Source organism: Hippocampus guttulatus, chromosome 21, assembly GCF_054856545.1.
Source record: "Hippocampus guttulatus isolate MCC_2025c chromosome 21, RoL_Hgut_1.0, whole genome shotgun sequence".
In the NCBI taxonomy this organism is placed as follows: Eukaryota; Metazoa; Chordata; class Actinopteri; order Syngnathiformes; family Syngnathidae; genus Hippocampus; species Hippocampus guttulatus.
Genome location: NC_141281.1, coordinates 9,201,137 through 9,226,898, shown reverse-complemented (window position 1 = coordinate 9,226,898; position 25,762 = coordinate 9,201,137). Strand labels below are relative to the sequence as shown.

Genomic DNA, 25,762 nt, shown 5'->3' with positions numbered 1-25,762 from the left:
ACCAAAATGAATGTGCACATCTATACTCAGGCCCACTTCAACCTCTGAAAATATGAAAACAATCATTCCAATGTTTCGGATTTTATGGCGGTCGAGATGTGCTTTCTCTTTTTTACATTCCTCATTCACGTCACAGTTCAGCCAAATTCCTCATTTCATGAGTTTGGACATTTTTTGCATATCTGGGTCGGAATGTGGACATATGGCGGGCATGTTTGGAGCGGTTCAGAGATGGATGATGTCATCAATTATACATGAGTGTGGGGGGGGGGGGCGTAAAGGGGACTCTTTATTAATGAACGAGCTGCACCGAAACGTAGGGATGAGGAAGCACCGACGTGCGGCCTAAATAATGGACGTCGCGTCACCCAGGAAAAAAAATGCTTGCACGCACGATTCCGTTTGCTATAAATCTTTGACCCGCGCACTAATTATGACTTTGGTTCTCAGAAAAAAATCCCCCGAGGGCGCCATGTCCCCACTCTCTTTCATTTCCTTTTCTGCACTCACTTCCTGCCTCGGGAGACACTCGCTCACTCATTGGCTCGCCCAAGCCTATTAAAAGCTAATTGGGCCTTGATTTAATCATGGTTTCAAACGTAAACAAACACAAGGGACGTCCACTTTGCGCCCAACTCCTCCCTTAGCCTTCTACCAGGACTGATTACATCATTCAAATTTCCGCTATTGTGATTCGAACCAACAAAAGTCCGATTTATGTCATTACTTGAAAGCACAGAACACTCAAACTGATGATCGGGCCACCGCATTTGAGAATTCTCACTCCTTCATGAACAAAGTAAGAGCCAGATTGCTGGATGCTTCTGAAGCAGAACAAATTTGAGAATTTTCCTCACTCACGCTTAAAAAGAATAATTTTTTAAAGCAGGCGTTTTTTTTTTGTTTTTTTTTACTAAAGTGTATAATTTGTGATGTTTGATTTTAATGACCTACCAGCACTTATTGAGTCTGCCTGAAGCGCTTCGTTGTGGGCTTTTATTTTGAAATGGCGCAACTGAAACTTCCTCTACTATGATGTGATGTTGGCTTGTATTTATCCTGTTCTCATATATATTTTTTTAAATTAATTGGTTCCTTTTCACACTTTGTCTCACTTCCCGTCGTCCAACGAGGCGCTCTTATTTTGAAATCTTTCCTTCTACACCTGTAATGCGTGGATGGTGCATGTACAAACCCATGCGCGCGCGCGCGCACACGCATACGCACAGACTACTAAACAGCCGCGCTGGGCTGGGCTGAGCTTTCGGGGGTGCAGGTTCCGTCGGGGCGGGGAAGATCCGCTCAAACACGCCGAAAGACGCAGCTTGTCTGCGGCGTTTTGAGCGGGGATGCCCGCTGCAGCATCAGGTAGGACGACTCGGGGGTTGGCTGAACGGCGACATGTCTCACTAATTGTCACTCTCCCAATTTTTCAAGAGAGACTTCATGGCAGATGAGAGGAGGACAATAAACCGACACGAGACAACCCCCCAGCCCTCATCGCAGATGCGGAGAAGCGGGCCGTGCACCGATGCGCCCGGCCGCCCCTGATGCAGTTCGGCGCCGCCTCGGGGCTTTCCGCCGGTTGGGAGAGGCTGGAGCGGCCGCTGGAGGCTGGTCGGCCGCGCGCCGCCATGCTGCGCCAGGTGTTGCACGCCGGCCTGAGCGGCGGCTTCCGCGCGCTCGGCCGCTTCGTGGCGAGCCAGCCGGTGTTCTTCGCCTCCACGCCGGTGCTGCTCGCCGTGCTGCTGGGCGCCAGCTTCAGCCGCTACCGCGTGGAGGAGGACGTGCAGAGCCTGCTGGCGCCCAAGCACAGCCTGGCTAAGATCGAGGGCAACCTGGTGGACAGCCTCTTCCCCATCAACCACTCCAAGCACGCCCTCTATTCGGACCTGCAGACGCCCGGCCGCTACGGCCGCGTCATCGTCACCGCCCGGCGGGGCAGCGTGCTGGAGCCGCCCAATCTGGACGCCGTGCTCAAGGTAAGCAGCGGAGCGACCGCGCGAGGTGCAATATTTCAAAGGTCTCTCCCGAACCCTCCATTAAGTTTTTTTTCTGTGAAAAATGTGTTGAATTTTTTCTTTTATATTTTTATATTATTTGGTGAAAAGAACAAAACAATTTTTTTAAATTTTTTATATTTATATACCAGTATATATATTTTTTACATTGAAAAAGCATCCACTTCAACCTGTCAAGTCTGTATGAGGTTGCGGATTTAAATCGGGTTCACTTGACCCGCAACGTAACACCGGCATGAAATTTGATTTATTGATCAAATCTATCACGCATAATTATAAAAGGGAAATAACAAAAATAAGTCCAGTACAAGAATTTTCACCCCCCCCCCCCCCACCCCTGCAAATGGGTCAAAGAGTATTACTGTTACATGATCATCATAAACTCTATAAACGTTTTAAACTTTGAAATGGTCCGTTCCGTTTTAAATCGAATTATGGAGATCAAAATGGAAATTAGAATGCAGATATTAAAAAACAAAACAAAAAACAGTTGGACAAAAAGAGAGCATTACCATCCTTGTGCAGGCAGTCTGTTTTTCTTTTCATTTCTGCTCTTTATATTGGATCCCAATACTTTTTTTTTTTTTTAAATCAGAGGCACGAAACAAACCTGCCAGCACTTACTTAAATTGAGCAGAGACGGGACTGAATTGAAGTGATGCTTCTGCGGTAACTTAAATCACTTTTGGAACAAAAGGGACAAACGTAGTTGTCATTTCACTGGCAGCGGTGGACGTTTCTCATTCGGGTGATTGCGTGTTGACAAATTGCGATCCTCGGTGAGCACAAATCAAAGCCGGAAAAACGCCAAACCAGCCAAAGTAAACGCTTGCTGCGATAAAGGAGGACAAATTTACTGCCATATGCCACAATTATTTAATTGGGGTGCGCGTGTCGTTTGGCAAGTAAGCTAGTGTGAAAAGCCAGTTTACCTACCGTAAAAAGGCAACAAATGCATTTGAGGTTTCAAGCCTGAAATGAAAAAAAAAAACTGTCGTTATAAAAGCAACAGCGGAATAACAGAAAAAAAGTGAAGTGTGCCTCGCATCTGGTTTGTTGCTAGGTAGCCGTGTGGATGTTGGCACTGTTGTCCTCTTGACAACATGCTTGCAAGCACCCACATGTGTGAAAGAATACTTCAGGAAAAAAAAAAAAGTCAACCAATGCTCATTGCAGTTTTTTCCTTCTTCTGTGGAACCAATACCCAGCAAATCCCTGAAAGAACTCACTTCAACATAGTTTCCTCGGCACCGAAATGATGCCAAAGCACTGCTTTTGTCTACATGAGGCTCATCAACTCATCTCAAAGCAGTTCCTTCTCACAAAAATACCACAATAGGGCAGCAAATTATTGCTTTTGTAGAAAGTGAAGCTCCTCTACGAATTTCAGCTTAGTTCCTTGTCACCGCGATGCCACGGGGTCGTGCCAAAGCACTACTTTTGTCTAAATGGGGCTCCTCAACTCATTTCAACATAGTTCCTTGTCATGAAGATGCTACTAGACGGCAGCCATTTACTATTTTCATGGACGGGAAACTCCTCAACCTCACTTTAACAAAGTTCTTCAGCCCCAAAAAGGCCACAAAATGGTGCCAAGGCACTAGTTTTGTCCAAGTGAAGTTCCTACTTGTATTACATAAAAAGTCACTGCACCAACCTGTCAACATTTTTTGTGGGCGTGGCGCTGTGATTGGTGGCAGGGTTTTCTCAGGGCCGTTTCCAATTTCCACTAAACGCATCACTCCTTCCTTGCCAGCTGCACAGACTCATCTACCACATGCAGGTGACAGTGCCCCCGAGCGGCCCCACCAGCTTCAACTACTCCTTCTCGCACCTGTGTCTCCCCGATGACAAGAACGTGTGCATCGTGGACGACATTATCCGCGCCATGGAGGACATCCAGTCGGCCCAGGTCGCCAACCGCTCGGCGCCGGTGCTGCGCTATCCCATCACGCGGCTGGCCGACGGGCGACAGGCCTACATCGGCCATCAGCTGGGCGGTGTCCAAATCTGGGCCCCCAATGGCGCGGCCCGAGGGCCCCGGGGCGAGGGCGTGCGGTCGGCTCGGGCGCTCCAGCTCACCTACTACCTGCAGGCGCGCGGCGGGCTCATGGAGGGCGTGGCCAGCCAATGGGAAAAGGCCTTCTGCGGCCAGCTGCGGGAGTTTGCGGCGCTCCACCCCCAGCTGGGCCTCTACCCGGCCACGTCATCGTCCCTCAGGACCGACTTCCAGTTCTCCTCCGTGCTGGCGCGGCGCCCCCTGTTGGCTAGCTTGGGGTTGTGCGGAGTTCTGGCCGTCCTGTGCTGCTCCATGCGGGACTGCGTCCGCTCCAAGCCGTGGTTGGGCATGCTGGCCTTGCTGTCCGTCACGCTGGCCGGACTGACGGCCGCCGGAATCCTCAACCTGAGCGGCTCCACTTACAACTCCACCTACCTGGGCATTCCTTTCGTCATGCTGGGTAAGTCGACCATAATTAATCATTGACATTCTCACCGATGTATGCATATTATCAGTACCGTCTGTAGCTAGAAAAGAAAAGAATGCTTGCAGGCATATTTTCTTTATCCTCAGTGAAGACTATGACAGCAGTTGACTGAGGAGCTGTGACTGTTTTGTGCAGTATGTATTGTACCGCCCCTGGTGGCAAAGTCTGTAATGGATGAATAGCATCTCCATTCATTTCAATTGGGAAATTGATTTGCGATTATGGAAATCTTTCCACCCCCCGCAGTTGAATTATTTTTTTCAATGATTCAAAATGATAAAAACAAATGTGCAGTCTTGGTAAAACTCAGTTGATATCCAGTAGATCTGGCAACCCAACCCTCTGCACTCTCATCAACGCTTTGTTGATTTACTCGAAAGCTGATTGCTTTGTTTCCAGTCTTCCAGCATCCGGCCAATTGCTGAGCACAACCCCCCCCCCCCCCCCCCCCAAAAAAAAACATGACCTCCACGCTGCAAAAAATGCTGTCAAAGACAACAACAAAAAATCCGCCGCAAGGGGTGGGCGCGCTTATTGATTTCTGCCACACTGCCCGTGTTGACTGTCTGCTACATCTGATGCTTCCCTCCAGCGGTGTACGGAGGGCATCATTTGAAATGAGTGACAACTCGCAACCTTGACTTGCTCGGCTTATGCAGCTGACTTGACGTTTTACAGCCGACCGTAAAAACAATTCACCGGACGGAACGACAGCAAAATGCGACAACACGAGAAAGAAACTTTATGTTCAAAGGCCGCTTAGCTCCTCCCGGTTGCACGATTCCCTCCACAAAGAGTCGGCCTGCTCGTTGTCATCCAAAGTGTGAAGTGCATTGTCATGTCGAGGTCACCCAAATGCGGTGCGAGTTTATGTGAGTGCCACTGCTGAATCACCGTCGCCGTGGCAACCAGAGATGTACCCGTCCAGGCTCTGTTACTGCAATATGATCGTGCAGTATCTTTGTTATTTTTGGGTCTGTAATTGTCTTGTATCATTGTCCAAATTTTATAAACCTTGACAGTGAAATTTCCTGTGATGTTGAGCGACCAGATTTAAAAATAAAAAAACATTCTGCCCTCCCACATCATGAACTCTTTGCCCATTTTTTATATATTTTTTGTAACATTTTGAATGTTTATTTTTTTCCAGGTCACGGCCTCTTCGGCTCCTTCGAGATGCTGTCGTCATGGCGACGCACGCGCGAGGACCAGCACGTAAAAGAGCGCGTGGCGAGCGTCTTCGAGGACGTCATGCTTCGCTTCTCGGGATCCACCGCGCTCCACCTGATGACTTTAGGCTTGGCCGCCTCGCCGCTCACCAACATGGAGGCGGTGCGCCTCTTTTGCCGCACCGCCGCGCTAGCTGTGAGCGTCAGCTACGCCTACATGCTCTCCTTCTACAGCTCCTGCCTGGTCTTCACCGGTTACCTGGAGACCGGCTACAGACACGGCTGCTTTTGCCGACGAGTGCCCAAACAGGACCGGCTGAACTCTAAGCCGGCCTGGTACAGATGCCTGATGTACACCCGCTATCAGGACGAGGCGCAGACCGCCACCGGGACGCCACATGGCCTCGGACACGCCCCCCACCCGCCCAGCATGGAGCACACGCGCACTTACATTCACCCTAGGGCGGCCAACAACCACCTGATGAACACTCCCGTCCACCCTCACACCTCGGACCCTTGTCCCCAGGACTCGCACCTTTTGCTAGGCTGTGTGAGGCGTTGCTACGGAGACTGGATCACCAATACTTATGTCAAGCCCTTTGTTGTGCTGCTCTACCTGGTCTACATCTCCTTTGGGCTCATGGGATTCCTGCAGGTGAGACACCCAGTATGCATGAAATTACTCCTTCTGATGAAGACCATTTCACCATGATGTCAGGTGTGTGTGTGTGTGAGAGAGAGAGAGAGAGAGAGAATATATAATACATTCTTCTGTTTTTAATTCTTCTTGGTAAGTCACATTGTCTCATAACTGCTGAGATATTTTTTGAATAGGCAGCTGATGTACTTGGGGCTAACTTGTACCCCCTGGCATCATTTTTAAAAAAAAAATTCACGACAATGAATAAAAATGCATCCATGTTTGCAGTGCAATCATGCTCCCTCCCTCTTCCTCCATGCGTAACTGCTCACCCCTCCCCTCTCTGCTCGCCGTGAAGGACGGAAAGAAAGACATCGACGGAAATGCAGTTGAAAAATACGCGTAGTTTGTTACTAAGCCAGCAGTAACTCATTTTGTGTCGTCAACAGGTAGCCCAGGGCTCAGAGCCCAGCTCCCTGGTTGCCATGGACACGGCCACGGCTTCGTACACCCGCGCCCAGCAGCGTTTCTTCAGCTCCTACTCGCCCGTTATTGGCTTCTACATTTACGAGAGCGCCCCCTACTGGAACACCACCGTGCAACGCGACCTGCTGGAGTACGCCAAAGGCTTCCAGCGCATCAGTTGGCTGGAGGCCTACCTGGCCTACCTGTCCGAGCGCAACCAGTCCACCGGCTCGGCCCGGGAGAATTTCACCCACACCCTCCGCCACGGATTCCTGCGGGAGCCTCAGTTTGCCCACTTTGCCGACGACATCATCTTCGCCGAGCGGGGTCCCGGCGAGGAGCCCGACGTGGCGGCGTCCCGCATCTTCCTGGTGGCCAAGACCACGGAGAACAAACGCGAGGAGATGTCGGTGCTGCTGGACACGCTACGCCGCCTGTCGCTCACCTCCCGCGTGCGCTTCCTCATCTTCAACCCGTCCTTCGTTTACCTGGATCGCTACGCCGCCGCCGTCAGCTCGCCCTTGCGCCACTCCCTCCTGGCCGTCCTCTTCCTGTTGGGTCTGTCCTCCCTGGCCGTGGTGGAGCCCCTCGTGTCCGTGTGGCTGGGGCTCACCATGCTCTCGGTGCAGTTCGGCGTCCTGGGCTTCATGACCCTGTGGGGCGTGGAGCTGGACTGCGTGTCCGTGCTGTGTCTGATCCTGGCGTTGGGACACGCCGCCGACTGCAGCGGGCCGCTCCTGTGCGGCTTCGCGGCCGGCCGCGGCGACAGCAGGACCCGCTGGGTGAGGGTGGCTCTGGAGAGGCACGGCGTACCCTCGCTGCAGGCCTTCCTCTGCTACGGCGCCGCCTTGGCGCCGGTGGGCTCGGTGCGCTCCAACCTGACGCGCACGCTCTTCCGCTGCCTGGCCCTGACGGCCGGATGCTCCGCCCTCCACACGCTGGCCTTCCTGCCCACCCTGCTCACCTTCCTGCCTCCCTCCAAAAGCCGAGCCCACCGCCCCCAAGCGGGCGACGGGCCCCGGCAGGAAGTGGAGTGCGTGGAGATGAATGACAGCACTCGAGTGGTCGACCAAATCACGACGGTTTGACCACGGCGGTATGGCAATGCGTTTTCGAGACTTTGACGGCAGGGGTGCTCACGTCCAACCCTCAAGAGTCCCTATCCAGCTTGTTTTCGATGCCTCCCTCCTCCAGCTCACCTGATTCAAGTGATAAGCTTGTCACGGATCATTATCGAGCTTTGCAGAAGCCTGATAATGATCCGAATCATTTTAATCAAGGGGGTGTTGGAGGAGGGCGACATCCAAAACGGGCTGCATAGGGTTGCCATGGAGCTCGCCGAATGGGAATGGGATCGCTGACTGAGAGACGAAGCTCGTGAATGGCGGGGGTGAAAAAAAAAACGGAGGGGAAAAGGTTAAGCAAATGCACATTTGACTGCGGAAAAGAAGCAAAGCGCTGGATGTCGCGTTTCCACGGCAACGGGCTGGTCCAAGACAAGCAAAGAGCCGAGCTCAGGCTTTTTGGGTCCAGTCGGCTGCTGCCTGCTGTTTGCCGTATGGAATCGAGCGGTACACAAAGTCGACAAAAATTCTGGGACGCCCCTCTTAATCGATCGGCCAATTGATAATAGCACTGACTCTTAATTGATCATCTTATCCAGACGTTTTGGATGATTGTTTGCTTCTGAGGTTTCCTTTTCTGTTTCCAGCACACAAAGCACGGATGTGATTTGAGACAAAGTAATAAATACATTTAGCGGAAACCACATTTGAATATTTTTATTTTTATTTTATTTTTACACAAAATTCAAACACACCCCACCCGATACAAAGTCTTCCCATCGCTGTCCCAATTCTTTTGTCCATTTAGTGTACTTTGCAGTGACAGCACAAGGAGGCAATCGTCTGTATTTGGACAGAAATGCTGAAGAAATAAAGGCAGGGTGATTAAATTCACGCTCGAGTTTTTGGCAGTTTTGACGTGCCGTCGTCATGCCCTGGTCAATAAAAGGAGCTTCATTCCAGAAGATAAAATGTTTTGCCCCACTTTCTTTACTCTATCAAGGTCCTATTAGTGAACAAATCACTTTAAGGATCCTCACGTAGTTGTCATCTTATGATTTTTTTTTCTTTTTCTGTTTTGATTCCGAATGCTGTTGTTGTGCTGTACAGCCACCACAACAACAACAACCTTACGGACTCGAATGAAAAAAAAAAAAAAGATCCTTTTAAAAGCCCAACTCAGGCGCACGTGTTGTTGGATCACATTGTTGCACTTGTGGAATCATCCGATTTTGTTTTCTTTCCTCCCTCAGTGCTACCCAACAAAGCCCGCCTGTCACCCGAACAGTCGGCGGTCTTCGCTGCCTCCTTTTGTTCACTCCCTCCACTGCAACGAGCCTGTGCGGTTGTTTTTGTCTGCTTTGAATTTGCAGCTACACACCTGTGTGTGTGTGTGTGTGTGTTCATGTTCTGGTGTGTTTCTGGAACATTTCTCTCACCGATATCCATTTCACTATTGAGCCTCGGGGATAATATTGCTCTTTTGTCAACAACTTTAGACAGTGCTAATATTCTACATACTTTCTTGTGTTTTGGCGCACACACACACACACACACACACACACACACACACACACACACACACACGTGCGCAGAGTGAGACGGATCAAATAAAGGCTAATACTCTGTCCAGGAACTGTCTGGACCTGCATCCTGTAGCACCAGCTGTTGCCCTCCAGTCATACCCGGCGAACGGATTGATGGCTGGAGAGATAGACGGAGGAACGGGAGGGATGGATTCAAGCACAGATTGACGGATGGATGGATGAGGGCTTGGATGAACGGATAGACGAGCATGTTAAAGAGGACTCGGGAGGTCAGTCGGGTGGAAGTTTCCCGGCTCGATGGAAAGATGAGCGTGAATCGATCGCTCAGTGATGAATGGTGGCTGTCCCGATAGATGGAAGCAAAAATCAATGATGCAGCAAGGATGCATGTAAGGGGAGATGGGACCACCTGAAACACAGATTCAAAGACAGAAGATGCGGGTGGATGGATGGATGGATGGAGGAAATGGTGGCGAGATTCACAATGGCCAGTCAGATGGACGGATGACACAGCCTGATGAAGGGATGGACCACGGCGGGTCGGACGCACAGACATCCTCACCCCTCCTCCGCGTGGGCGTGTCCCTGCTGAGTGTCTTTTCCCCGAGCTCACAAACTCCTCGCCGCAGAGCGAGCGAGACGGGCTTGTTGTTGCGACCCAGTACACACCACAGAAGAAGCACAATGGCCAGACGGCCGCATGATCAGACCAGTCTGGCGACCTAGGAAAGGTACAAAATGGACCCAAAAAGCAGCAGGTAACTTTTTTTTTTCAGTAATTATCTCTCATAATTTGAATGTGATCGTAAAAACTCATCATGTTGTACATTTATATCAGGCCGATTCATTAGTAACAAACATAACGTGACATTTTGTAAATGCGAGCCTATGAGAGCGTGACATGTGATATGCGGTGTGTGAACCGGAACAGAACAATGCCGTGCCAAACAAAAGCCTGCCAGTGATGGAAATCTGAATGCGCTCGCGAAGCAACCCTGCCCCGAGGTCCCGAAAACTTTACCCGACGAGAAAACGTCGACGTCACGTCTGCTTCCGCGAAGGCGGCAAGCGGAAGCGGAACAAAGTGTTCGCGTCGTGTGAAATGAATTCTGGGGAAGCCCGCAAAACGGGAAGTCCAAATTGACAAATGGATTGAAACACAACAATCCGCCACTGGGAAGTTGGCATGCGTAAGTCATGTGACGCCCAAGGTCCAACTGCGTGGTTATGTACCCCAACGACTCACATTATGAGATGAAAACCGGTTCAGCTCAAGGGGGGACCAATTGATTTTGAGGTGTGTCCCATTACTTTTGTTCACATGTGTTTCCAGGAGGAGGAGGAGTGGTCGGCGCACAAATGTTTTGCTCCAAGTACTCCGGCTTTCCTTTTTGGGAGCTGCTCCAGTCCCAGGTACAAATGTCCCATTGCCAGCCAATGTGGTTCTGGTGCCCAACCTTTTGGAGATTTTATTTCTGATTGTTACGTTCCGGAACATGGGCAGATCCCACAAATGAAATTACAGAGCCAGGGGAAAAAACGGAATGAACAAAAAGCACTTTGCAGAAGTCAAGGAAATAAAGTAAATAGCTTGTCACAAAAAGACAAATAAAATCCAATTCCGAGAAATGGTACTTTATTGAAGCAAAACAAAGTAAACCATGGCACAGATAAAAAAAAAAAGGAAAAAAAAAGGCATAAACGAGATACGAATGTCGAGAGAATTAACGCTTTGTCCAAGAGTCGTGAGCAAGGTGAATAATCCGACAGCAGGTTGTCAGCGTAGCAGTTCTTATGTAGTCCACTGATGATAACACATGACAGGTGCGGTGTTGGAGGGAAACGCCTACCGCTCCCGTTGAAAACTGAAACCAAAAACATACCGGAACATGACGCTGGTAATTGGCAAGTTTAGCTTGAAGGAAAAAAAACTGTCCTCTATTATACGCTTATTTGCTGTCGTGCTCAGGCCAAAGCCATGTCTAACATACAAATAGTAATTTGGTGCCACCTAGTGGCATACTGGCGCTAAGGAAACAACGAAACCACTTTGGTCGGACTCTAGTTTTAGAGAAGTGAAATAACCTGTACACCCCCCCACCCCCTTTATGTTCTGCTTAAGCTTTCGGTTACTTCCTGGGGGACACCAAGGCGGTGCTGAACGGCTGCAAGGACCACTGGACCCTGCAGGACAGCACGTTCACACCCTTTTTGTCCCAGATGACTGTGTGCTTGGACGTACGAGTGCTTTCCCCTGGAGCCTGGGTGGCCTTCTTCTACAGCTCGGTCCACGCACCCATGCCCGATCTGGGCCTGGAAGGGAATGAGGGGGCGGTGTACGGGTGGCTGCTTGGGGTCCGGCACCACTTTCCCGTTAGTCTGTCCCTGGCTCGGTGGCACACTGTATGCTTGAGGAGAGATGTCCCTGGAAAATCATTCAGCTTGGAGGTAATCGGTGCGAGATTCTGTACTCGGTTGCAAAAGTTACACCGAGTTCATGCGGTGATCTTTCGCTTTCAGCTGAATGGACGTCTGGTGGCCAAGCGGACGGTCATCGCCCAGGCCATCCCCCCCTCGGGGTCCCTGTGGCTGGGCTGCCGTCCTCGGCAGTGGCCGCGCGGCGCAGTGCTCGGCCAGGTGGAGGTCTACATGTTCCGGATGTGGGCTGACCTGGCCCACCGCGGTCCCTGCGAGGATGGCACCGTGATCAGCTGGAACGCCCGATTCTGGGGCCTGACCAGCCCCAGGGCTCGACAGACGGATCGCCAGCTCCACTGTGGTGAATATTAATTTTGTTTTTACTTCGAGCAACTGCTGCAATAACGACAAGCATAGCTGTTTTTGGCCCAAACATCCGAATTTGGACTCTCTTTCTCCCTTCCACCTGGGAAGTAATTTATAATGTCTGAGTGCACCGAGTCTATGACCGGCACTGTAACTGTAACCTAACTTAACCCTCTAACCCAGGGGTGTCAAACTCATTTCACATTGTGGGCCACATACGGCCTTGGTAAATGTAAAGTGGGCCAGACCATTAAAATTATACCATACTCTGCTGTTAATAACCAAAATAATGTATTTCCTTTGTTTTAGTCTAAAGAAGCACAAGAATATTAGGAAAATGTTGAAATTTAATAAACAGATCTAGCGGATACTCTACGAATTGCACCTTATTAAAAATATTCATTCCGTGTCTTTTATGCATTTTTTTCACTTTTAAATTATCCTGCGGGCCAGATCGAACCTCCTTGCGGGCCGGTTCTGGCCCGCGGGCCGTATGTTTGACACCCCTGCTATAACCCTTTCTGTCACTGGTACAGTTGCACGATCAAACTGTCAAAATAGTTAGCTATGTCAAATATTAATTTATTTTCGCTATTGCTTTGCTTTCAGTTTCCGCATTTACTGACAGCCCCCGTCAAAGTCAGCCGGCATCGGTCATAGTGACACCTCGGGACCGCATGGAAAAATCTTCAAAAAGCGAGAGCACAACATCATCGGACATCAACGTCTCCTCCGCCATCACCGCCAGTGACTTCACATCAAACGACGAAATCGTATCTCTGCCACTGAATTTAGCCCCGCCCGCTGATCACATCCTAGCCGGTCGCCTCTCGAGTAGCAGCCGGACACCTCATGAAAGGTCCCAAAAATCAGCCCGCAAAATTGCTGACTCATCACTTCCACCTGCGAGCAGTGTAACGACAGTAAGCGCAATCGCACCCCTCATCGACGACACAGCACGGTACGACGTAACGACAGCGCCCTCTACATCTGACTACGATGTAACCGCACGCTACAAAGGATTCACACGTCTTCCAAATGACACAATGTACAACAAAACAACTCACACATTCCTACCATCTGCCAGCAACACCCTTGACGACAATGTAACTGCAGTCAGTGAAATAACACCCCTCATCAAAGACACCCCACGATTCCACCATACTACCCCATCCACGACATCTGACGTCACAGCGCGCAAAACCTTTACACATCTTCCAAATGACAAAACGGGATCCAACTTTTTACTACCCTCTGCGAACAAAACACTTGAGTACAATGGAACCGCAGTCGGCGCAATCACGGCCTTCATCAACGACACGTCACAACACAACCTGACAGCACGAGTCTCCACCTCGGGCTATCGTGTAACGACACACCACAAAACAACCGAAACGGAGTACAACGTAACACCTGATTTGTTACCACCGCTTGCCGACTCTACACTCGAGAGCAATGAACCACCAGTTGGTACAACAGCGGCTCTCATCAAAGACACGTCACGATACAACCTAACTGCAGCTTCCTCGACATCACTTGCCGATGCAACTACAAACAAAGCATTTCCGAAAGACCCCACGGTGTACGATGTCACGGCAGCCGACGCATCAACACCCACTGGCATGGCGGAGCTCAATGGGACGACGGCGAGCGCGATAACGCCCCTCATCAAAGGCACCTCGCGATATAACCTAACTGCAGCTTTCTCTTCATTAGTCGACGACGTGACTGCACACAAAGTGTTTCCAGACGACACCGCCGCGGATGACATCACGGCAACCGACGCGACAACGACTTACCGAACTGACCTCAGTGAAACTCAAATAAATGCGCGGGTATCCCTAATCAAAGACACGCCAAAAGACCACCGAACGACATCGTCCACTCGGCCGGTCGGCGATTTAACGACTCGCGACAAAGCGTTTACATCGGGTGACAATCGCGCAGCAGGGAACACATCCAACGTCCTTGCCGATCTACACGACGGCACTCCTGCGAGTCGCCCGACGTACACGGCGACAACCCCCGGCGACGCGCAACCAGACGACGTAACAGGCAACCGTTACGCCGCCTCTTCCCACGGTTACGCAAAGCACAACGTCCAGACAGCCACGCCGAATTCAACGGACGGCGTGATCGCCGACACGCCTCCGAAAGCGACCGTTCCCGATATGAACAAACATCCCGCCTCTTACGGTCCGACGACGTCCAATGACATAACGCCGTCGTCCGCAAATGCCGCAGCTGAAGCCATTGATGACATGACAACCAACAATCACGAGGACGCGTTCGCAGTCTCGACACGCGATCGTCCTGAAGCCCGAGTGGAGTCGAGTACAAAAGTCGGGGCCTCCCGTGAACGTTTCGCAAGAACCTCTGTCACGATGACCGCAACTACAACGGAGACGCTTCAAAGTAAGAACGCCGCGACGGAGTCTTCCTCACCTGGTAAGAATTTCGACGTCATAGCTTGGATCGTAACACTTCTCGCCTTTGGTAGAATGTCAGCAGGGCGCCGTTTGCTCCTGCCTCTCCTCAAATCATCATTCGTCTTTTGTTCAGCTATTATTTTTGCCAGATATCGGTGAACAGTTAACACATTCAATTTTCACGTAACAAATATTGGCATGCAGTGAGACAGGACAAAGAAACCCGATGGAATAAACACCATCATTCCCCTCAAGGGTTGGGAACGCCCTCCACGTTGTCTTCAGGTACAAAGAAGAACCTGGAGGAGCAAGCGGAGAAACTTCTGGAAAAAACTCGGGACGCATCTCAGCTCAACTCCTCCCAGGTGAAATTCAAAACCGATGAAATCAAAACTCTGACTCCTCTTCCTGTTTGGATTATTGTCGAGTTGAGCTGCGTGACGGGGTTTGATGTGCGCCTCGTCAAACAAACTTATGACTCCGCTCTTAATTGTCGCAGGTGGCAGAGTTGGTGGCGGAGCTAGAGAGGCTTTTGGATGCTCCCGTCGTGTCTCAAGCTTTGGGCAGGAAAGCCGTCAGCATTGTGAGCAACCTGATGGAGGGCGACCCCCTTGCCCTTGACGCCTCCTCCAACAGGTACAATCCGCCCGACTACAGTCAAACCTTTAAATGAACACTTTGAGGGACAGCGGTGACGACAGTGGACAGCTTATCATGTTATCGGGTTACAGGATGCCTGAAAGGGTTAAAAAAAATACAAATAAAATCCAAAGATTCATGTTGAAGTCATCCGGGTGTTCTCTTCAGGATCATTGCAGCGGTGGAGGACTTGGGTCTCAAGCTGCTTCTAAGCGACGCCCCTGCCGTCCTCTCGTCCGGCTCGCTGGTTCTGGCCGTCCAGAAAGTGAACGGAAGCGACTTTCCGGAGATGTCTGTCAACATCGTCAACACCGAGAACGTTCAGGTAGTGAGACTGTCATCGTTGATGAGACCAAAAACCTTCCTTGGTTTTTATGATGCCTTTTGAACAGATGAGCGATGGCGGCGGGGGGTTCAAGAATCCGGACTCCGCCATGGCTTCCGTGTACCTGCCGTCTTCCATCATGGAAGCCTTGAGTGGTGACGAGCGGAAGCTAGTCGACAGGGTCCAGTTCACGTTCTACAGTCAACCGATCCTGTTCCAGGTGCTTTCCCCGCTGCGCTCATAACGGTCAACTGAAATCCAATCCGCCTGTTTGGAATTTCAACATTCAAAGGTTTAGACGAGGTCAAGGTCATCCTTGAATTTCACCTTCTTGTGAGTAGCGTGTATTATTATTATTATTATTATTATTTTTTTTGTTCCAGGACGACACATTGAACAATCAGACCGTGGTCACTTCAGTGTTGGCATCGAGCGTCAGCAACATGTCAATCAGCAACCTGACTGACAACATCCGTTTCACCATTCGAAACAGCCAACCTATACACGTGAGTGCACATGAACGTTTCCATCCAAACACGTGAACTTTTCTCCTGAACTTCGTCCGATCTGTCGTTAGCAGGCTAGCTACGAGGCCGTTTGCGCCTTCTGGGACTTTGCCATGAGCGGTGAGCAACAAGACACGGATTGGGCGCTAGCGAGCGCGCTGATCACAATGACGGTATGGATTCTTTTCAGGCGGCGCAGGTGGATGGAGCGCCACCGGCTGCACTGTGGCGAGCGCCACGTCGTGGAGAACGACGTGCACCTGCAGCCACCTCACTTCCTTTGCCGTCCTGCTGGTCAGTGCTTGACATGATCCATCGTTGGTCATTTTGGTGCAGACAAAACAGCTTTTTATTATTCCAGTGGTTAGTTGATTTATTATTTCAATTCGTTTTCAAGGTTGTGGTTGTGTTACGTGTCCTAAAAACAGGATCTGTCCAGAGGCGGGATAAATGACCGCAAGCAGGCACAAATCCTCACCTTCATCACTTATATTGGCTGCGGCATTTCGGCCATTTTTCTGGCTGCCACATTGTTGACGTACCTTTCGTTTGAGTAAGGCTCTGAAATGATGGATCCATCTTTTTTTTGGGGGGGGGGGCCGCAGATCGATGTACTTATTATCCTTCACACCGCGCAGGAAATTGCTGCGTGACATTCCGGCCAAGATCCTGGTGCAGCTCTGCTTTTCGCTGCTCCTCCTCAACCTGGTCTTCCTGCTGGACGGCTGGCTGGCGCAGTCCCCGGCTCGCGGCCTTTGCATCAGCACCGCCTTCTTCCTGCACTACTTCCTGCTCACTTCCTTCACCTGGGCGGGGCTGGAGGCCTTGCACATGTACCTGAGCATCGTGCGGGTGTTCACGCCGTACCTCAGCAGATACATGCTCAAGTTCTCGCTCATCGGCTGGGGTCGGTAACTTCGGAGTGGCTCACGGGAGGGGGGGCAAAAGATGTTTTTCATGTTTGTTTTCATTGCCCAGCAGGGGTTCCAGTCGTCGTCGTGGTTGTGGTGATCTCAGTAGACAAAGACAATTATGGTCTGGTTACATATGGACGGAACACGGACGGCACCTTCGGGGACTTGTGAGTACCTTGATGTGACAAGATTCTGGACACCAAAAGTATCGTATTGGCCCGAATATAAGACGGCCCTGATTATAAGACGACCCCCTCCTTTTCAAGACTCAAATTTGAAAAAAGACTTTTTGAACACCAAATTAATTTTTATCCAGAAAATAATTACAGTACATATGACGCACTTTTTCAGTCTTATTTCAATGCAAAAAACACCGTCTTATATTTGGGCCAATACGGTAGTCGACCTCCTAAGCAAACAAGCATTCCAAAATAGAAACATTTTAGACGCTCCGATATTCTGAGTTCATTTTCGTGGTGTTTTCCAGCTGCTGGGTGCGCAGCGACGCGGCCTTCTACGCCGGCGTGGTGGCCTACTTCCTGCTGGTGTTTGCTTCCTGCCTGCTGGTCTTCGCCGTGGTCATGGCGCAGCTGTCGCGCATCAAGAAGCAGAACCCGCACAACCAGTCGCCTCATCGCGGCGTGGTGGCCGACCTGCGCAGCGTCGCCGGCCTGGTGGCGCTGCTCGGCCTGGCCTGGGGCTTCGCGCTGTTTGCCTGGGGGCCGCTCTACTTGCCCTTTGCCTACCTCTTCACCATTTTCAACTCTCTGCAAGGTCAGGACAGAAAATGTTCAAAGTACTCCCAGACTGGTGAAAATACACGTATGAAGCTCCTCACCCGCCTTAACATAGTTCCTTGGCACCAATATGCCACACTGATGGGTGCAAAGCACCACTTTTGTCTAAACGAAGCTCCTCACCCAGCTCAACATAGTTTCTCGTTACTTCATGCCACTGTTGTCTATTAGTGTGTCCTTAAAACCATTTGAATCTCCTCTCCAGGGTTGTTTGTCTTTATTTTCCACTGTGCCTGCAAGGAGAGCGTCCGTAGGCAGTGGCAAACATTCCTGTGTTGCGGGCATCTGCGTTTGGCTGAAATCTCAGGTGATGTGACGCATGAAAGCACGTGAAAAATATCAAGAAATGCAAATGGACATACAGGAAATGAATGCACAAAATTGTTGCAGAATGGGGTCGGGCCGCCGCTCGGGAGAACAGGAACTTTTCCGTGACGACGTCGGGCGTGTCGACTCGCCAGCTGGCCTCTCGGAGCTCCTCGCTCGCCAGCAACAGCACCAACAGTGGCAGTACGTAGAAAATCGCAAAACGTTTGTTACGTGTGTAGTAGGGCATCCAAGACAAGAGCCGGAGCAAATAAATAAATAAAAAAAGCAAAGCATTACTTTAGTGTACAAAAAGTTCCTTAATCCACTCCCACGTCGCTCTTCAGCACAAAGATCCCACGAAAATGGTGCTAAAGCACTACTTTTATCTAAATGATGCTCTCGAATCCTTTCAACATAGATACTTGGCACCAAGATGATGCCAAAGTATTACTTTTGTCTTAATAAAGGTGCTTAACTCACTTCAACACACAAGAAGTGTGTGGTTTTTATTTTTTTTCATCAAAATATGGTTTCCTCCCAATAATCTGTAATATATGTAAATTGACAAATATAAAAATCTATTCTGTAATCGAAACATATTTTCACACAAAGGCTTTCATGTTGTCGTCCCCACAGGTTCAGTGTTTGCAGACAGCGGCATGTCTGAGGGTTCGAGCTGCGACGTGGTCCTCAACGAGCTCCACAGACAGACTGTCGCGTTTTAAAGAAATTCCACTTTATTCCTCGTGATTCTTGTCTCGATGTACATTTAGTTGTCAGTATTTCTCTTCTGGCAGTAATTGAGCGTCCTCGCTTTTGCCATTCCAGACATGTCCACTAAGTGGCAGTGTAAGACCGCTCATCGGTTTTCAACGAAGCGGTTCGAGAGAGTTCAGGAATTCAAGCGTCATCATCACGACGGTTTTCAAACCTCTACATTGAAACGTTTTTTAAAATGTATTTATTTTCAGTTCGGGGCATTTATGAAAATAGTGAAGGATTGGAGATTATTTTGGACAATCGTCGCCCGCCTCAGGGCTGTGTCACAACTGTAGCCTGCCTGTCACTCTGCGGCGGGAGGCTAATAACGACTGGTCCTCTTCAGGCCATCGGCGAGATTACAAGAAAGAAAAGATATTACAACAGCAAAGGATCTGGTGTTGCCATGGTAACAGTAATAACAGTCAGAAATCTGACTTGTGAGTCACGACTTCTCCAAAGGATCATTTGTCCTTTGTGTGTCCTCTTTTTGGAACTCATTGGACGACCTCCGAGGATCGGCTCGTTGACTGCAGCACGTAAAACAAGAATCTTGTCATCAGCTTCTACCAGAAACAATACAACATTCTACTTCATTAAAAAAAAAAAATACAGTAATGATACAATTCATAGAATGTAAAAAAAAAAAGGGGTTGTCTCATTTTTGTTTTCATTTCAATAATACCGTCACACATGGAGACTGTTAGTCATTCTTCACAGAGGATAAAGAATACACGCCTCGGAGTCTTTTTAGACTGTCTGGTTATACGTGTTGCTCCAATGTGTTTAAATATCCTTTGCTTCAGGGGTTCTAACCAATGCTATTTGCGAGCCCGTCTGTGGTGTTTTCCATTATGTGTTAGCATCAAGCTAGCATGCTTTAAATTCGTATTATGTGGTTGTTTAAAATAAATCTGCAATTATCTGTATGTTGTAGTTTGAGAGTAAACTTAAAATGGGATTGGGGATACACAGCTGAGTGCCAACGCGAGCATCAGAATTGTTTTTGCTCGCAATTTAAAGCAAAAAAAAAAAAAGGCTGAATGGTGGCTCATAGCTCAAAAAATCTTGAGGGTTAATACAAAGTCAAGCCTCCTATGGGAGTAATGGGATCAATGACGCAAAGTGCTCAGTCAAACGCTGATTGACTGAGTCAGCAGGGACAAAGTGAGCCCTTGATTTTTGCAGTGTGGGAACATGACGTGACTTTCACTTTGTCTTTTTGATCCTGGAAAAGCTACACCTTGGAGTGCAAATGACGTGAAGTTATAATGCCGTGACACGTTTTGAACGAAACTCTCGAGCCAATCATGGAGAAACAATACAACAATACTCACAGGCACATATTCCTTATCCTCTGCACAGAATGCCAAATTACTATTTTCTGCGGCTTACTGAGTCACTTGTAAAACACTTCATGTGTTTTTATGTCTGTATTATACTGCCCCCAATTGACCAAGGCACACCTACCAGAAGGAGCAGCACAATGTCCACTGAATTGAAGCAAAAAAAAACAAACAAACCAAAAACAAACAAAAAAAAAAAAATCCAAAAAAGAACTATTTGAAAAGATGAAATGCAAATGGGATGTGTGGATGTTTTGATGAGCTCTTGGCACAATGCGGCTCTATAAACAAACACACCATGATGCTTTTTGGCACATTGTATTGTTGCCCATCATCACCAAATTGGAAATCCTCATGCTTGGATTTTTGGACGGATTTTAAGCACCCGCCCGGCCTCTCGTCAAGGCCCCGTTGCTGGCAAATCAGCACTCAGAAGGTGCAGAAATAGTCCGAGACGTTATTGACGTCTCCCGCTCGGATGAAAGCGAAGCTTTCCATTGGGGCAATCGATGCACTAACCTGCCCAAGGTCACACGGGGGTCAGGCTGATTGATGTAAAATCTGATGGCAAGCAGGAAAAAGTCCAATTTGCATGTTTGCAGGTGATGCGCAACTGTTGTGTTCTAGTTTCCTGTATCCCCTTTTTTTATGGCATGTAGGGTTTTTGTCCCGCCCTGCTCCTCGTGTCAACCAATCAGCTTCCTCTAGTCACTCATGCCTTGCGCAGGTGTGCCTCGTCGTCTCATCAGTTTGCGTGTTTTTAGTTCCCTGCCTTCATTCAGTCTGTGTGGGTTCGTGGAGTTGACACAGGTCACGGTCCTGCGGTCAGTCTTCTTTCCAGTCGTGGTGAGTCAATGCCATTGATTGGACAGAAACATCTTCAAAAGTCTCAAGGTCGCTCAGAGGTCAGTGAAGTTTTGAATTCCTGACACCTCGCGTTCTTCAAAAGTCTGCATACTGGAACATGGACCTTACGCTAAATCTGAAAGCGAAGGAATAAATAGTAAAATGCGGTACTAGGAGTTGAAGTTCTCTCAGTCCCTTGTTGTCATGTTTCATTTGTCGTCTTTTTGCGTGTCAGCAAACGTTGGGAAAGGAGCACAATGTTATTCTTTTTATTTTTTTTCCCTTTTATTTATTGTAGTGCCTGTGAAGGATTCTTGAAATGTGGCACGAGTCGGCCCGATTTCTGCTGATGATCACAAGCGTGCCGCCGATCAAACGGGCGCGATTGCAGAACTGCCTGCACTAAAGCGAGACGAAGGTCGGCGATGTAACCTCGACAATTTGCACTTGAGTGTAATGAGATGCAAATGAAATGATGGTTGCTGGAAGGAAGGAAAAAAAAAGAAAAGGGGGAGCAAAAACGTTGTGAGCTGGAAGATTGATGGCGCGTACGTGACTGCAGTCAACCATTTGTGGTTTTTTTTTTTAAAATTTAAATAGCCCTCAGTGAATCTCGATATAAATGACTGTGTGAAAGTGTGACCGTAATGTACAATAATAACTTTGTGGATGGATACATTTTTTAAAAGTTTCGATTTTTTTTTCAAGAAGTCTACATATTTTCATGTCTATTTTTAATTTCAAAATAAAGGGCTCATTTACTTTTTATACCTTGAAAAAAAACTGTGTTCAATTTTCTCATTTGTATTTTGTCAAGTGGCTTCACACAATGAAATCATCTGGATTAAAATATTTTTTCTTTGTAGATCTCTAGTCAATTTGTAAAATGTATTTAGATCCAGATTATGGCATTATTTATTTTATTCAAAAATGTGTGAAATAATTCAATGAATCACTCTATATTCATAATTTGAAACGAACACATTGCCAATATAGATTAAAGATTAAAATTGTCATTTTAAAATTCTAATCTGTAGATATCTATACATACATATCCATCGATCTAGATCTATGATTAAAAAACGGGAACTGATTTTCTATTCGGTGCAGGCTTCCGCACATTCAGGAAAATATTTTGATACTCACGCTACGCAATTGAGGAAGTTGAGCATCAGACACCAAGGGATAAATCTATAGAAACTCGGATAATCTATTATTCAGCATATGTCCATAGGTTTCCTACCAAAAATGCAAACATACATTTTTTTATTGATCGTGATGTGCTACACAACCTGTCGCACGTATCACTGGGATTCTTGAGAGCTACTGCATATATTTTTAATAAAGCAACGCTTCAATAGAACACTTCACACTGTTTTGTTTCCGGCTAACATTTCATCATTCCTGTTACAGCCTTTTTGTCTGCTCGGTTGACGGACTGACGGAGGAAGTTCTTCACATTGTCCGCCAGAGGGCGCTCCGCTCCACTCGGGTGAGTTGCGAACAAAAAAAAACAATGCCAATGAAAGCTGGAACATATTTACTCATTGTGCACGAGTACCAAATTTAATTTTCCCCCAAATTCCAGGGGGCGCTGTGGAGCCAAGATTGTGAGGACTAGCCTGTGACCGTTGCAGAAGTAAGTCACCTCCCAAGTTTTGCGAGTTTGTGCTTTTGGGGAAATCATTGAAATTGGGGGTTACTCACAACAAAGGAAAACATTTTATACTTGGGCCCTAACAATGTCTCTTATTTACCGCAGTTCTTTCACACGATTGTTCTCCAAAACAGAACAGCACTTCCACAAACTACCTGGACTTTGTAAAAATAGCTCCCGTGTGGCGTTTGTTTCCCATCCCGCTTCCTGTCAAGTAGAACAAAACATTTGTCTGTTTGCCTGTTTGCTGAGAAGAAAACAACAACAATAGCGGGGTGGGGGGGGGGGGGCGGGAAATGCGGTGAGCGTTCAGGAATGGGAGGAAGGTGCTTTTCATGTTTCGAATGATGTTTGAGATCGCAGGATTTCGGATCGTTAACATATGTCCGAAGCCAGACGTGACGAATCAGCGGCGGAAAAATGACGATGAGTAATTGCTGAACAGCTGCGACTTCACGCCCGTTGAAACAGATATGGATCGCCAGCACATTGTTTGGGGCGAGTTGAGATGATAAAGTGCCGTCAGGGCGGGTCACTCGCTCATTTATCGCCATCTCCATCACTGAATTAGTGAGGATGAAAATCAATGCGGCCTCAATTGATTCCAGCACACGTAAAATGCTGATTCGGCGATGTGAGCAAATTTTTAATTAGCCGATATAGCTAGCATGTTCTCTAAATATAAAAATAATTATGGTCAGTCAGAAAGGTTGTCTGCTTCATTATTATAATTTGAACAAAAACACACTTTATTCTTAAGTGTCACTGTTAAAAATGCACATCTCATTAAGTGGCAAAACTGCATGTCATTTTTTTTAAGCACAGTTGGTCTTAGCTCAATGTAACTTGGTTACCTTTAGAGAAATCGGCACAATAACTAGTTAAAGCAAGTCATCCATAAAGTAACTCATTTACATTTTCAAGGTAACTGTCGGAGCACTGGTTACATGTCACTGGTTTTGCAAAGCAACTTGTCTTGCTGAAATTGTGGAAGTTTGCAAATAATCGTCGACCGTTACAATCGCCTTAAATACTTTTAAATTTTATTTTTTATAGCTGTTCATTTTATAATAACTGATGGAACTGCGGCTTTCGGTGCTCACGTTTCCAAGCTGACTTCCCATCGTTGATCCATACAGGAAACAACATTGGCACCTCCTGTGGTGTGGATTACCAACACCAAGCGATGCCCGGCGGGAGGGAAGGTGGATCGCCATTACCCTTGCGGCTTTTGGTCTCCAATAAAAGTGTCAGCCGGCGTCTGCTTCATCCGCACGTAATGACACAGGTGTGATTGACACGCCATTGCAAGATGTGGCGTTCAAGCGCCGCGGGAGATGGAGGTAAGGCGCACAACACAACACAATTTCGAAAGGAGCAAACCATTTTGTCAGCGCCCGATTTGTGTTTCAAAATGCTGGAAAATAAGATGTGCTCATCTCTAATTTTAGCAGTGAGGGCTGTGAAATTACTCAATCGGGTGATTAGTCGGTCGGGCTGCGTGCCGGCAGATATCGCTCACTAAATTTTAAATTTCCAAGGTTGTGCCTGTGTCTCTCGGATTTTGATGTGCTGCAAAATGTTAAGGAAGATGTTTGTCTTTTTGTTTGAACTCCTCAAAGACTCGAGCAATATTATCATTCACAAAAACTAACAAAATGACACCCCCCCCCCCCCCCCACACACACGTATTCGACCATGAAATAAAATGTATGAAAAAACTAATACTAAAGCTAAGCATTTTAGGTGTGGGACTAGTCAAAACTAACAAACCTGCTCTTAAAAAAAATTAAAATTAATTGAAATTAAAACACCAAAAGCAAAAACTACCTTTCATGCAAAAAAAGAATCCCCAAATATTATAACCCAGGGCAAGACTGGAAGGAAAACAATCGAAACAAATGACCTTGTTATTGTTATGACACCATTCAGGAAGTAAGCTTTGACACGATTGACCAAATATGGTTTCTTCTATGAGACGATTAAAGATCAGTCCTGTTGTCTGATTGAGAGGGAAAAAATGTCATCTGTCGCATTTGACAATAAAGTTGTACTGTCTGAAATGTTTGCCCATAAGCCAGCATCTTGCTCATTGTGCGTCACTCTTTCATAATAGCTGATCAGGAATTTTGTTCTTTGGCTTTTGATGCTTCATGTTGAATGATCAGAGCAGCTCGTAGTCCGGAACTATTTTCCTGTTGGACATATTTTTAGTTGTATAGAAGCTCAGTAATTGTATTTTCTCATCGGTGCTCCCCGCTATTCCGCTACTTTGCGATATTCGGTTAATGCCACAGCCGCCATCAAGCGGTGCTCGAAAGGCTGCGACGGATGTCGTCCGCGCACATCTGATCGGATGCCGTGAAAATGGTTTCGTATGTCTTTTGGACATGAGGATGCGATTGCTTGCTTCTCAGCATGCGGTGCTGCCGACCGGCAGCAAGAAAAAAATAAAAATAAAAATCTGTCGCTGCAAGCGAAGAGCACTTCCCCGCACGGGAATATGAAGCGGGTTCACAAAATCCATGCTTATCTCCTTTTGAGCTCTAAGGTTTCACATGGGAGCGCTCTTGTCATGGACGCCAAATGGACGCCGCGCCGCGTTCGCCCCGAGGCGGAAAATAAATGACGGTGCTCACAATGGGCGCTTCTCAAAGTGGGTCAAACTTTGCGTTCTTTTTTTTTTTTGAGGCTATGATGCGTTTTGGCTGCTCGCGGCAAAGGACAAAAGCTCCAAAGAGAACCTGCGATAGATTCCCAACTGTGAGCTTTTAACACCGGCTCCAGCTGTCAATCATCGACCCGTTGAGTTTGGCGCTCTTGTTAGGTCTTTTGAAAATTCAGCCCCTGAGGCCAAGTTAACTTGGCTACCTGAAATTTGGTTGGCTCGTCTACATTAACTGTTATTTTGTGCGTTTATGGGCTCCTTCAAAGACCAGCCTCAGAGGACGCTTTCAGTTAACATGAACCTTGGTAGGCATGTCTTTCCTGAAAAGACCCACAAAAAAAAGCCTCCGTAAGTTAAAGAGATCATTTTCCTGAGAGGACCCACAAAAAAA

At 48.0% G+C, this 25,762-nt stretch overlaps 2 protein-coding genes across 3 annotated transcripts; both read left to right on the top strand.

Moving 5' to 3' along the window:
* Positions 1-422: 422 nt before the first annotated feature.
* ptchd1 (patched domain containing 1) lies at positions 423-8,739 on the top strand. The gene is made up of 5 exons (XM_086101956.1): positions 423-1,368; positions 1,438-1,982; positions 3,778-4,480; positions 5,658-6,331; positions 6,766-8,739. The coding sequence occupies exons 2-5, from the start codon at positions 1,551-1,553 to the stop codon at positions 7,867-7,869; spliced, it is 2,913 nt and encodes a 970-aa protein (XP_085958082.1). The 5' UTR covers positions 423-1,368; positions 1,438-1,550; the 3' UTR covers positions 7,870-8,739.
* A 133-nt stretch (positions 8,740-8,872) lies between these two features.
* Positions 8,873-21,852, top strand: adgrg2a (adhesion G protein-coupled receptor G2a). Of its 2 annotated transcripts, XM_086101954.1 has the most exons (20): positions 8,873-9,661; positions 9,746-10,150; positions 10,726-10,805; positions 11,515-11,840; positions 11,913-12,171; positions 12,786-14,624; positions 14,861-14,970; positions 15,105-15,241; positions 15,413-15,569; positions 15,637-15,789; positions 15,953-16,075; positions 16,147-16,195; positions 16,266-16,369; positions 16,504-16,628; positions 16,714-16,982; positions 17,057-17,156; positions 17,477-17,763; positions 17,992-18,093; positions 18,177-18,296; positions 18,732-21,852. In XM_086101954.1, exons 2-20 carry the CDS (start codon positions 10,131-10,133, stop codon positions 18,818-18,820), a joined length of 4,449 nt encoding a protein of 1,482 aa, XP_085958080.1. In that variant the 5' UTR covers positions 8,873-9,661; positions 9,746-10,130; the 3' UTR covers positions 18,821-21,852. The 2 variants fall into 2 exon arrangements, with proteins under 2 accessions (XP_085958080.1, XP_085958081.1); XM_086101955.1 differs by having other exon boundaries at positions 8,873-10,150; positions 16,150-16,195.
* Positions 21,853-25,762: the final 3,910 nt, after the last annotated feature.

Coding starts and splice junctions, on each gene's coding strand:
- ptchd1 (XM_086101956.1), top strand. CDS start 1,551: ATGCAGTTCGGCGCCGCCTCGGGGCTTTCCGCCGGTTGGGAGAGGCTG. Junction 4,481..5,657: donor CATTCCTTTCGTCATGCTGG/GTAAGTCGACCA, acceptor ATTTTTTTCCAG/GTCACGGCCTCTTCGGCTCC. Junction 6,332..6,765: donor GGCTCATGGGATTCCTGCAG/GTGAGACACCCA, acceptor TGTCGTCAACAG/GTAGCCCAGGGCTCAGAGCC.
- adgrg2a (XM_086101954.1), top strand. CDS start 10,131: ATGGACCCAAAAAGCAGCAG. Junction 14,625..14,860: donor GACGGAGTCTTCCTCACCTG/GTAAGAATTTCG, acceptor ATTCCCCTCAAG/GGTTGGGAACGCCCTCCACG. Junction 18,094..18,176: donor GCGTTTGGCTGAAATCTCAG/GTGATGTGACGC, acceptor AAATTGTTGCAG/AATGGGGTCGGGCCGCCGCT.